Here is a 13,672-nt window from a genome sequence, read left to right as displayed (position 1 = left end):
AGACTATGTCCTAACGTGGTGCGTGAAGGATTAGTTTAGCTTGAATCACACACTTAATTTTAACATAAAAAATGGCCTCCATTTTTTTTTTAAATCTACATTTTACTGTAATTGCGATTTCGCTACTCCGTTGGCGAACATAAGTCTATTGTAAACCGAATACCCCCTGAATTTAAATCACATTTCACCTCTTTACGGTGAATTAAACGATTAACAGACAACACCGTTATTGAAATACATCTTTAAAAGCTACTCCAGTATCAGATACGAGATGCCATATACTCCCGTATGATGTATTTCTATCATGCAGTGTCCGACAAAAAAAAAAATTCGGTTTATTAAGATTTGGCTGGACTGTATCTTGATTTTTGCATGAATCCCTTCCGAGGCGCAGCTCAAATTGTTTATATTGTTTAGTATGTAGTCAACGACTGCTCACAAACACAAGAAATTTTCATTTTAATTTCAGTCGGAATTTGATCATTTGGACAGTGCATAGGGGGGGAAACAATAAGAAAAAGAGAAAGAAGTTCCGATGTGGTTCAAAATATCACCGTGACAATGTGGTCCCAACAACTTAATGACAACATAAGCTATCTCAGTAAGGCACAAGAGAAAATTGTTACTCATAGTTTAAGATTCAATTGTTAAACACTTGCATGACTCTTGCAAGTGTTTATAACAGAATAATTCAACATTTGCTCCCCTAAATTTCCCTTTTAAACGTTAAGATGATCATCAATTTCACAGTGAAAAGTATCAATAACCAAGTTTTAGGAATGAGTAACAAAAATGCATGTACATAACACAGTGAATAAAATTTGAAGAGTACTTTTTTTTTTAAATAAAGCAAATATCTTGGATATCATTCGAATGATGCCATAACAGTCCATACTGTCATGTTCATTGTGCAATTAATCAATTACATAAAAGCCTCATTCCACAGAATACTGATGTATTAGTCCATTGCAGTCCAAGAACTCAATGAGGTATTATAAATGAAAGATTCTGCAATTTCAGTAATTTCTTTGGCCAGAATGATGATCATATGGTAGCAGATGCATTGATAATCGATGAGAAAGAGAACGGGTGCAGTTTATAGCCTGAGCCACTGTAGAACTTGTTCTGGAACTCCACCCTGGAAGAAAGACATTCAGCGGTCAATTTTTAAGCTACCGCTTGACCGTACAATGTTACGTAGCTCTGTTTTAGGGATACAAATAACATAAAAGGATTTCTACTATTGTGAATAGGTAACCTAAAGCAAGGGTTCTCCAGCTTTTTGGGTCCATGGACCCCCTGACTGGGTCGAATGTTTTATGACCACCCTCCTCACAATAACACCAAGCAAATGGACATTTTATTTTCTCCAAAGAATACGATCCGGGAGGAAAATTTTGATCCATTACATTCAAAGCACATGGCAGTTTTGAATAAATACCACATTATTCTTTCCTGCTACAGTCATGTGCTCGTGGTCGGAAAACGCAGGGGAGAAGTCTTCTCCGTGCTGAGGTTTTCCTCCTCAGGGTTAACTCCATTCTCTCGTTGCACAGCTGAGCTGGGTGGTGGGAACAATAAAGCTGCTCGACGCATTGAGCACCCCTGGTGTAACTGAATTTCCTCTGACATGGTTCATGATGTTGATGACCTTCGACGTAAATGCGCTGGCAGTATGCGAAGCAGCTTGGAACATGTGCTTTTGGCATCACTTCCGGACATGCTCAGTCCCGTTAACTTCCATTTCCTGTTTCCAGGTGAATACTGATCGTTTAAGATCAGGCTTGTTTTGTTACCAACGTTTATGAAATAAACACGCAAATTAATGTCAACACGCCACAAAATAAGCACAAAATAATGTCTTTCAATTTCTATTTTTTTCTACTCGTAACAAATTTTACACGCGTGATTTTTTTTTTGTGCTCAACTGTGCAGACTTGCAAGCGTGATGGCGCGCAGGCGTGATCGCGCTCGTCAAATGTGAGTGACTGTGAATCCATGCCAGGTGGGGAAAAAAATATTGAAAATTACTTTGTGGACAGCAGTTTCAGAACCACTGAATTAAATACAGATTGAGATTCAGACGCAAAGATCGGGGGGAAAAAAAAAGGTCATTTACCAGTGCAGACGGAGTGCGTGTAGGAAAGCTGACAGTCCCTCCATAACCAGCAGGATGGAGATGGTCAACACAGCAAAGAATGCGAAGACCACAAAGAGAACCACAGAGCCCACGTAGCCCTGCCACCTCAGGGCAACACGCATCACCATGACCCACAACACCTCTGACAGTTCTGTGGAGGGAAACCAACCACCTCAGTCAAAAATGCCCTTCAGTGCGAGGGAAATTCCATCTCATATGTGGCTGAATAACACCCTGACAATAGAAACGCATGAGTGCGATTGAAAGAGGAAGTCGCGTTTGTGTGTGTGCCATGCGAGCACAAAATAGTCCGGGTGCTACTGACGTGCGTGTGCCAGACTGAGAGCCCAGAGTCGCAGGTACGAGGCAGTGTTGGAGATACAGCCCAGGCAGTACTCGATGGTGTGGATGGCCTGATGCATGAACACGTCGGCAGCGTCAAAGTCCTACAGATAAAATGTACGAATGCTCTGAAAAAGGCAATCAAATGTTTACACACAGTAGCAACAAAAAAATACTTGGCTCTCCCATGTACTACCATCATGACCAACAGTAAAATACCGTAGTGAGGTACATAAAGAAGACATGCACAGTTTGAACATGAACACCGCCCTAACTCATTTGAAAATAAGCTAGTGCAAAAGTAAATTAAATGCAAATGTATCACACTTAAGTTAATACAAGTGAACTGTAATGAACACGTACGATACCATCTTAAAAGAACACTGTACTTAAAGCCCCACTGACGTCCCTATATACATTGTAAAATAGATATTGTCATGAAACATGCATCCAACATTATTCACTTCAATGTCTATACCAAAAAATAAATACATGAGCAAGCAGCGCGTCATCCATGCACAGAGCTGCGGAAGTCTCATTTGACATCCATGTGGTAGCCATATTGCCTGCAACGTCATCAGCATGTTACACCATGACATTTGCCATTGAAAACATGTAGTGCTGCTATGGGACAGGGAAGCTCTTTTCGAAGAAGAGAACATCTCACAATCGAGTGAAGTGACCGGGGCAATATTACCCTATCGTTTCGAACCATGTTTAGATGATTTGCGGCTCACGGATGTATGAGCCACCCCGGCCGAAGCCGTGCTCGGTGGACGCGGCGCCGCCGAAGCCGTGCTCAGTGGACGTGGCGCCGATGGGCACATCTTTTGTTACATTCTAGAGGATTACGTTCCCCCCCCCTACTATTTTTGTTGTTGTTTTTTTTTTTTAAGTAGCTGTCTGTAAATATATACTCAAATACAAATACCTGTCATTTGGAACCCACAAAGCTCTCGTCCTTTGCACCTGTGCAATCCATTTTCACGATGAACCGGGTCTTTTTTAAAATTATGGAAAGTAAATTGACCCTCCCGAGTGTTCAAACAATATCCAGCAATACACCGAGCCAGCGTTTTGGCTAACACGAAGGAACAACGAGCTACCTTCCAGCAGGTAAAACTAGTATAAAACGAGGCCACCTGAGTGCGCTGCTGCTGTTAACGTCGCTTCGTGTTTCTTCTCCAAAACAAATCCCTCGAGAGGATTTTTATGGCGGGAGTTACAAAAAGTCATATACGTCAAAATCATGTTTTGTGGTGAAAAAACGGATGGGTCCATTCTGGGTACCTTTTTTTATTATTAAAAACATACTAAAATCATGCTTTTTGTGTCAGTAGGGCTTTAAATATGGATTAAATTGCAATGTGTTGTTCTTAAGTTTCAGTGTACCTCAACAAATGTTTCAAAACAAATTTGAAAAAAATATATACTTAAAAGCTAAATATAACTGAATTGAAATTAAGAAATGTACTGTTCTGGAATTTTAAAAAAGTTCAATATCGAAAAAAAAAAAAAGATTTTGTCAAAATATATTGCATGTAAAGATTTAACAAAAACTGTACGTAAATATTGGCACCCCTCCTTACACACACCTTTCAGCAGCGATGACAGCCTCCAAATATTTCTTGTATCCATCTTCAAGCTTTTTGCACTTCTGATGTCGTATTTTCTTCCACAATTCCTTTGCAATTTGTTCAAGCTCTAAAATTTGCAGGTTCTTTTACCAAATATCAGATTTCAGCCCCCCTCCCCTCCCCAAAGATTTTGAATTGCATTGAGATCAAGACTCATTGCTGGTCATTGAAAAAAATCCCATTTCACTTGATTCATTTTCTTCAGGAAATATTCCACATTTGGTCCTTCAATTTCATTGGTTCCAATAAAAGTGAGCATGATCGAAGGTTTGCAAAACTGTTTGAAAAGATCAAATGCAATTATAGTGTATTTAAAGATGAGTACTAGTACAACTGAACTGTAACTAATGTAAAGTACTCGATTAAAAAAAAAAAGTTGAATCATGCACAGTTTTAATTTCTACGTCAGTGATTGCTTCACGTACACCAACATGGAGGCTGCATACACCACTTTAATAAATCACTGGTTTCATTGAAGCTTTCATTGAGTTCCGCCTCACCTCCTCGTGAGCGGAACCTCGGTCCATCTCCCCGTGTCGGGTGTTGACGGAGGCTTCGTCGGCCAACAGCTGGTGTCTCTCTTCCTGCAGATTCTGCAGCGGATTGGAAACCCTTTACAAAAACAGACCCACACGAGGTAGAAGGCTAAAAGTTCCAGGTAGATGCAATGCGCTCACCAGCTGATGCCTTCTTCCCTTATGGGTGAAGTATTCAAATAGCGGCTTTCCGAGCAGCAGGACGGGAACGGAGCACAGCGCTAGGACCACCAGCACTTTCTGAACGATACCCTGCAGAAATCAACAACAATCTCACCAGGGGTCACCTTACAGCAGGGTTTTACCAAATATGGTTGCAGGTGGATTTTTTTTTTTTTTTATTAAAAAGCTAAAAGCTAACCAAAACATTAGAAACCACTCAAGTATGATGGAGTGGAATGACAAAAATAACAATCATTATGCATCACGTGCAAAGCGGTAAAAGCAAAACTAAAGTTAAGCCGACACACCTGTCCCGAATATAAAGGTGGGTTGTCTTCATTCTCGGTGAAGAGAAACATGTCTATAAAATGGATAAGTATACTGGGGGCCATTTTGGACTGGGCAGGAGTGTAGGCGATCCACTTGAACACCACCAGAAACACCAGGTATCCGAAGAGACACAACATGAAGAACAGCTCTGGGATCAGCACGAGGAACACGCTGCTCAACTTGCCAAAGTGCCTGGAGGGGAAAAACCTCATTTCAAACATGTTCAGGCCACTACACGGTGAGAAGGGACCGGAACTCGCTGGAGCGTAGGATGATGACTTACACATAGTTGAAGAATGACAAACAGACTCCAAAAGTCATGTGAATGATGCCGACGATGACGGACATCTTCATCTTGTACGAGTTGAGGAAGGTTAACTTGTTGTTGGCCAAACCCCAAATCTGACCATGAAGCAAGAAAAAGAAAAAAAAAAAAAAAAAAAGAGAGAAGACAGTCAAGTGACTGACCGCTTAAGCGAAAGAGAGTGAGCGGCAGAATCTTTAAAGAGTCCTACTGGGTCAATGCCAAATGGATAAGGACTGGTGAAGACGCCGGGCACGACAGGATCCATTGATAAAAACTTGCTCCCTGCCAGAACCGATGCACTGCACAGAATACAGCAAATAGTACACGCAAAAGACTTCAAAGCTAGAAACAGTTTTAAAACAAAGGGCCTCACTTCCAAATGTTTTTCTCGAACATTGGGCCGACGTGCCACCCTGAGGTGAAGGTGTTGAGACCTCGGCTGAAGCACTCGTTGTAAATGGCTCCCGTGTAGATGGAGAACAGGCCCATCAGCAGGATCAGATACCGACCTCCAAACATCATCTTCCAGATCTGGAACACAAAGAGGTCACGTTTGTGTGGTATCTCACAGGACCGTAAAAAAAAAAGTATTACCCCCCCTCATCAAATTCTTGTCCATAGTTTCCCCACTTTAAGATTAGCAAACAAATGCCAGTAATATAATCCAAGGAAACTTAAATGCTATTTTTAGTTGGTTAGATTTCATTCAATAGGGTGGCGGGGGTGTGGATTGTGTGGAAAAAGTAATGGCCCCCGAAACTTAATAATTGATTTGGGCATCCTCAACAGACACAATTTATTTTCACCTTAAATATAAGAATATACTCTAGTTGAACTCAATAATAATGCATTTAAAGATCCTGAAATATAACCTTAATAAATCCAATGAAAACTAAAACTATATTTCAAATGTACAAAGTAACCACCAAGCATATTCTACAACTGAATGGAATAAATAAATAAATACACAAGACCCTCAAAAACAACTGGAATAAATTCGATAAATAGAAATGACAGTTTTAAAGTGCAAATTAAAAATTCAAATTTGCTTCAGCTATCTTTTACACTCAGTATATGGCGGGCACAGACTTTGCTTTCTTCAATTAACTGGGTTATATTTCTTGAAGCATCAGTGTATACTTTTATTAGCAGCAGGTCGGAACAACGCAGCAATGCTCAATTAATTATTAAAAGCCAACGTTATTCACTGGCGCCTTTTCACCGTCTTGCGGGAGTTTTGAACAGTGTTGGTCCTTTGAGAGGGCAAGAAGCTCCTTTGTTTGCCTTTGTGGCCTTGCAAAAATGCCGTTTCTTGTGATGCTGCTTTAAATGCGCTATGAAGTTGGTCGTATTACATTTTTCTTGGTTCTGTCCCAGCATGTGAAACTCGTGCATGGCAAGTTTTCATATTCATTCACTCACTCAAGCATAAAATGAATAATTGCATAACTCGAAAAACTTGTAAGATGAGCACTTGAATGGTACCTCATTATTGTTGCTTCTCAGCTTGGGGTCTTTTTCCTCCAGAACCATCCAAAGCCCGGCCAGCGTCATCAGCACACCATGACCCACATCCCCGAACATGACAGCAAACAGGAAGGGGAACGTAATGATGGTGTACACAGCTGCGGAGATGAGGGAAGGATGAAATGTGAGAGAGGCAAAGCGATGTCAACCCAAAGTTTGAGATGGTTCGCGGTGATCTACCTGGATTGACTTCCCGGTAGCTTGCCACTCCGTACGCATCCACAATGTTCTGGAAACCAGCGGTGAAAGAGTTGAGAGGGAACAGCGTTGGAGGAGAGGTAGATGAAGGCAAACGGTTGTAGAAAGAGTCAACACCACTGCCGCTTTTCCTCTGGATGGAAAGAATAAAAAAAGGTTTGGTTAAGGTCGCTCTTCACGGAGCGCAGGCCTGAACGGGTCCCTCACCCCTCCTTCTCTCAGGGCGCTCTGCAGCTCGGGCAGCTTGGCGACGGGGCACCACGCCTCAGCGATCAGGCACTTGTCAGTGACGGAGGGGCTGCAGAGGTTCAGGACCATTTGGACCGCCTTGCACTTCTGGACGCGCACCTTCCACTGGGGCAACACGGGCACTGCCCGCATTAGCAGCTGCTGCAGGAAGGCCTCCGTCTGAGACAACACCTTCAGGTGGGGAACGACTTGAAGTTCAAACAGGTCAAAATACTTCAAAATTAACAACCACAAATGTTATTTGGATTGTAATGCATCTTGTCTTACCACTTATTAAAGCAAGAAGCTTATAGATTTCCATTGCTATAAGGCTTAAGTTTCTGGGTTCACATATGACATTAAGAAACTTTCAATTCAGCGCCAACCTTTTACGAATTACCATAATTCCCGGCCTACAGAGCGCACCTGGTTATAAGCTTCACCTAGTACATTTGTGAAGGAAATACCATTTGGTACATACAGTACATACGCCACAGTTGTGTAAAAGCCGCAAGTGCCCACATTGAAACACGAGATATTTACAAAGAAGGACGGTACGCAGAAAGAATTTAACGCTAGCGCAGCACTGACATGGCCGGTAAACGTCACTTCCTCGGCACATATATTATGGTCTCACGCTTACCTTTTGCGCTCAAGTGCCCCCTTGCAGCCATTAGAAAAAATGCACAAATTAGCCGCATCACCGCATAAACTGCAGGGTTGAAAGCGTGTGAAAAAGGTCGTGGCTTGGAGGCCGGACATATCCCACTGGGGCCTCCACTCCCTGAGAAGGGTTGCGTCAGGAAGGGCATCCGGCGTAAAAATTGTGCCAAACATATATATGCGTTCATCTGAGATGATACGCTGTGGCGACCCCGAAACGGACAAGCCGAAAGGAAAACAACAACAACAACAACAACTAATAACATGCTTCAGACAACTTGCGTCAAAAGTCATTTGTGCGTGCTGCAGTTTTTTTTTCGGACTCCTGACAGACTAGCAATGACTGCAGGAGCTAATGTGGAATCAAATAAACAAAGGAATGGATTATCCATCCATCCTGCTTATCCTCACTAGGGTGGCAGACGTGCTGGCGCCTACCCCAGCTGACTCTGGATGAGAGTGGTGGTGGTGGGGGTGGGGGGGTGCACACACCCTGAACCAGTCGCCAGCCACTCACTTGTCACACATAAACATTTGCACTCGCGTTTACACCTACGGGCAATTTAGAGTCTTCAATCAATCTCCCACGTATAGATTTTAAATAAATAAATTCTAAAACAATGAGCGCTGACTGGTTTCATACAATAATTAAGCAATTTCTTTTCCTTAGGAATCGAAGGTTTTCATATCTATTTGAAATGACGTCCATTTGTTTTGGAACTCTCTGTATTATTGGTACGTACAGATTTGATGTCTTCAATTCTGCCCTGCAATCCCTGAAGAATCTCCTCCCTTTCAGCTGTGTTCTCGGGATACACAAATGTCTGTGTGCGGAAGCTGCCACAAACGGAAAGTGAAGGTTGAGCAAACTCGGCACAGTACGTGCCAAAACGGACAAACACACACATTCACCCACCAGTCACAAATCTTCTTCACTTTCTGTCCTATCTGGTCCCCCCAATACGAAATGAGGAACACCGTCCACTGCACCATCTCTCCCTGCAGATCATGGCAAATACCACAAGAACACTAAATCATTGACGCTGCGCATGACTTTGCTTCGCCGCATCCCGGTTCCTACCGTGTCCGGGTGCTCGAGACGATCCTCCATTTCTCTAAAATCCACGATAATATAACCACGGCACGCTCGCCACAGCAGGCGCTCAAAGGAAGGCACCCTCCATGGGTGGACAACCCCTGCTACAAAACTGAGAGTAGATAACGATTATCAGACGCTGAAATATACCAGCCTTGTATTTTTTTAGCATAAACCATCCATACAAATCATCTAACCGTTTTTATGTCTATTATTTTCTTTATCATTAGTTTCCATGCAATACACGGTCCAACTGAGTCATCAAATATCGAAAGTAATGTTTAGGAAAGCATGCTTTACGCTATGAAGACATGATGATGTGCACCTCAGGTGGACATCACGGTGGTTATCAAACAGACATTGACTTTCCAGAAGAGGCGGGGGCGCCTGACAAAAACCCACAATGAAGTGGCAATCAGTTCCTGGGATGTGATTCAATAATGATGAGAGAGGGAAGCCGCAGTGTCCTCACCTGCGAAGCTGTAAGAGAGTGCGTTCTGGTCAGCACTCCTCGGTACTGACACAGCTGGGTCAGCTGAGCGCGAAGACTATCTCTGTTTCTGGAAACCTGGGTAGAAACACATACAAGAAAAAGAACCAAAAACTAAAGTCTCCCATTTTCCTCCCCCTTGTTGATACGCAAGATATTTCAGCTCACCTCTCGAAGCTCCCTGGCCAGCCTCTCGCTTTCCTCCTCAATGGTGATGAGCTCCCGGGGCTGGGGGGCCGAGGGTGTCGGACAAGGAGGGGGCAGGGGGCCGTTCAAAGGAGGGGTCAGAGACCGATTGATCTCCTGCTCCAGGAATGCTAAAGAGTGAGCAAAATGGAGCACATCAGTTTGAAGAACACATCACAGGTTAGGTCAAAAGTCTGCTCGCCTTGACACTCTCACAAGAACTCACTTCAATTTACAACCTAAATTCTAATGTTTGTTCCATTAAATTGTATTATGTATTCCCAACAGTCGGTTCACTTCATTATGGTGGATTTTTTTTAAATAGCAATGCTTTCAGTACTCAATATGGATGCTTGATTTTTTTTTTTTTTTTTTGTCCAATCGAATTTCACCCTGTGTGTTGCCACGTGGATCTAATCTGCCCAGGGCCTTCACAATCAGTAGTGCTGGCTGATGCAATTAAAGCCATATCAGCAATATTTCCATCACGATTGACATTTCAAATTCATCCTTACAGGGCAAGGGCAATGCCCCTCGAGTTTCTGTCCTCTGATTGGTTGGTCTGAGCACAACTACTCTCCAACTAATGTAGCATAGTTGTGTGCTGTCATATTGTGTTTCTGTATCGTAGTGACGGTTTCTCTATAAATTGCAACCTCATAGTAGTGTTAGCAAGGGATATCCTGCCACTGATGTCCCGATATCATGTAAAAGAATTGTAGTACCAGTACTATAAATGCAGCAATGTGATTATTAGCCAAAATAAGAGGGGCAATATGTTAGCAACAGCTCTCAATATGCTGCTGCGCAGTTCTACGTCAGTACAAACTACAAGAACAATAATAAACATTTTTCAACATTAGGTTTCATTGTTTTTCAAGGGAGAGGTAAAGCGTTGGCCTCACATTTCTGAGATCCCAGGTTCAATCCCAGACCCACCTGTGCGGAGTTTGCATGTTCTCCCCGTGCCTGCGTGGGTTTCCTCCCACATCCCAAAAACATGCAACAATAATTGGGCACTCTAAATTGCCCTTAGGTGTGATTGTGAGTGCGGCTGTTTGTCTCAATGTGCCCTGCGATTGGCTGGCAACCACTTCAGGGTGTACCCCGCCTCCTGCCCGTTGACAGCTGGGATAGGCTCCAGCATTCCCCGCGACCCTCATGAGGATACGCGGGAAAAAAAATGGATGGATGGAAAGTTTTCAAGAGAGTTTTCCACCTGTTGTAGTGGCAGTAGTGAACTCGTCGAGAACAGGTAAATACTTACCAAAAGTTTTCTCTAGCTCCTCGCATCGCCTCACTTCGCCAACGAATTTCCTCTGAAAGGCGTTCACGTTAGGATTTAACTATAACGGCAGAAGAGGAAACAGGAAGAATGGGGTTACATTACTCATCTGATCACAAGGGGAAGAGGAAAATATGGCTGGTAGGTGATTCAAAGCCAGAATCTCAGAACTGACACGTTACGCAGTATAGCAAATGCAATAGATAAGTACTGTACAGTATAATGACTTGTTGTCAGGCTTCGATTTGAACGCTAACAAAAGTACAAGTTCGAAAAATATTGAGTGTCTGCAGGCTGAGGCGAGAGTAGGGGAGAAGTGTGACACATGGAAAGAACATGGAATGAAGTCTGTACAGCGCGTGAGAGTTCACGAGGCTAGCGGCAGCTCTCCTCCCTCGGAACCATGAAGACCGTGCACCGACTGTGGCTCACATCTCTGAACTCCACCAGGCCCAGCTCCCCCAACTCGCTGACGCAGTTGTAGGCCGAGCCGGACTGAAGGAAGAGCTGCACCAGGCACACTTCCTCGCTGCGGAACATGGCGCCCATTGGCTCCCTGCGCGACACCAAGAATATACCATCACATCTGATAATCTTGTGCACGTCAAGGAAAGTTTTTTCTTTTTTGCAGTTGTTGGGATGTAACCAAGTGCAAATATGTTGCTGTAATGAAGCAACTTTTTCAGGTATTTGTATTTGAGTATATATTTACAGACAATGTTTTACTTTGAATCCTTGCATTTGAAAACATCAGTACTTTCTACTTCTGAGTCCTTACATTTGTTCAAACAGCGTAGTTACTTTATCCTGCCCACAACATCCATTAAAAAAATAAATAAAGATGTCAATCTAGAGGTAACGTTAACTGTGGTTGAGATCATAATAGAGGGAAGTGAACCAGGTTGTATTTATGACCAATGTTTCGGATTCAGAGAAGCAAGATTTTCGCCATTCGTGGCCTTTTTAAAAAAAAAAAAACAACGTTTGATATCAGCTCCTAGAATGATGTGGGTGCAAACAAGCAATCAACTACAGTATTTAAACTGCCTTGTGAAAGCCTAAATAGTCTTCTGAATACAAGAAAGGTGTATCCTTTTTTTTTTTTTTAATTAGCTTCAATAATTGACCATATTGTGTGAGTGACTCAGTTCACGTGAGAAAAGCTACGGGCACACACTTTGATAATATATAATTTAAGCCAAACCATGAAACATGAAATGTGAATTTTCCACTCCATGACTCAAGCACTGTGCTCTTTAATAAACTTATTTTGGTCCAGTTAATTTGACATGCATGACAGGAAAATTAATTTGTATTTCCGTACTTCAAAGCACATTTACCAGGAAATTTTGGACCCTCATTTGAGAACTTGAGCATCTGTGCCACCAAGTTCTTTTCCTTTAGTGCAACAATTCGATGATTCCACTCTTGCACAAAAAGCTCCACAAACTGTCTGAACTTTACAGATACTTTTGATCATTTGGTGCAGTTAAACTCACTTCCCTACTCAGTATTGCCTAATGGAGGCGATCTCAGAGGTTTACGGTCGCTTCAATGCTGTATTGTGCTGCAGTTATATACAGTATTTGAGACTGCTTTGCTATTTATTTTTTAGATGGACAAGTTTTCAAAACTTTTGAATACAGTGTTAAAAGCTTGTTTTCCTCCTCACAACTAACAGAATGCGAAACTTAACGATGATTGGACCAATATATGAACAGACTTTTTCTTTTTTGTTGGTAAAGGAAACTAAAGTCACATTAGTTCCCCACGGTGACTCATTACTCAACTGGCTCAGTTGTTTTCTGTCACGCTGTACCAATTAAAACCGAGATGGTAGCTAAATGAGAAAACAACCCAAACATTTTCGTCAATGGATGGCTTGAAAGAAACAGATTGAGCAAAACGGAGCGGTATTTTCGCGTGACTGAATGTTCCTGTTTCGTTGCTCTATTTCCTGCCTAAACTGCCGACTTGGTGAAAACGCTAACAATGGCTCACCCGTTTGGTGCGGCTCAGCTCCAGCGGTCTGCTGAGCTTCTCGTCATAAACGTCCGCGTCCCCAGCGACGACTGCGAACCGGATCGGAGCAGGAGCCGCGTGCAGCTGACGCCAAATTGTGTGCTGCTTTGGACTTCCACTTCCCGTTTGGGGAAAGTCACGTTACTGTGGCCTCACGTGACTGGGAGCGATGCGCCACGACACACCGGCGTTAACCGTAATGTACCGCCATCAGCGCACTGCTTCATGCTGCTAGTTTGCCACATTTCTTTGCGCCACTTTTGGCACAACAGTGCAACCCTAAAACGGAGAACAAAGCAAGGACTTTAAATAAATGTCCAAACTACTGAACGGAACTGTCTGGTGATGATGACAAGCGAGTACTTTAGACATGAAGCTGCAATAAACTTTTACGCACACTCGCTTTTGCTTGCCACAAGTCAGTATTTATTTATTTTTTTACTTTATGACGCGGGCTCAGATTACTTTTAATCAAATGCATTTTGCTTCCAACTATACAGGTATGAGTACAAAACAGTCCTTG

General features: G+C 42.7%; 1 protein-coding gene across 2 annotated transcripts; it reads right to left on the bottom strand.

The window, feature by feature from the left end:
• Positions 1-440: 440 nt before the first annotated feature.
• Positions 441-13,321, bottom strand: tcirg1b (T cell immune regulator 1, ATPase H+ transporting V0 subunit a3b). 2 transcript variants are annotated; one of them, XM_061835476.1, is made up of 21 exons: positions 13,129-13,315; positions 11,560-11,683; positions 11,110-11,188; positions 9,825-9,973; positions 9,639-9,734; positions 9,492-9,553; positions 9,152-9,278; positions 8,987-9,069; positions 8,814-8,907; positions 7,387-7,599; positions 7,162-7,312; positions 6,940-7,079; positions 5,828-5,985; positions 5,663-5,753; positions 5,431-5,549; positions 5,126-5,339; positions 4,797-4,907; positions 4,620-4,712; positions 2,466-2,586; positions 2,120-2,291; positions 441-1,138 (listed from the first exon to the last, which is right to left on the bottom strand). In XM_061835476.1, the coding sequence occupies exons 2-21, from the start codon at positions 11,674-11,676 to the stop codon at positions 1,045-1,047; spliced, it is 2,484 nt and encodes an 827-aa protein (XP_061691460.1). In that variant the 5' UTR covers positions 11,677-11,683; positions 13,129-13,315; the 3' UTR covers positions 441-1,044. The 2 variants fall into 2 exon arrangements, with proteins under 2 accessions (XP_061691460.1, XP_061691461.1); XM_061835477.1 differs by lacking the exon at positions 2,120-2,291 and having other exon boundaries at positions 13,129-13,321.
• Positions 13,322-13,672: the final 351 nt, after the last annotated feature.

The sequence above is a fragment of the Syngnathoides biaculeatus genome, chromosome 11 (assembly GCF_019802595.1).
Source record: "Syngnathoides biaculeatus isolate LvHL_M chromosome 11, ASM1980259v1, whole genome shotgun sequence".
Taxonomy (NCBI): Eukaryota; Metazoa; Chordata; class Actinopteri; order Syngnathiformes; family Syngnathidae; genus Syngnathoides; species Syngnathoides biaculeatus.
The sequence above is the reverse complement of the archived record's forward strand: the minus strand, read 5'-3'. Positions and strand labels throughout refer to the sequence as shown.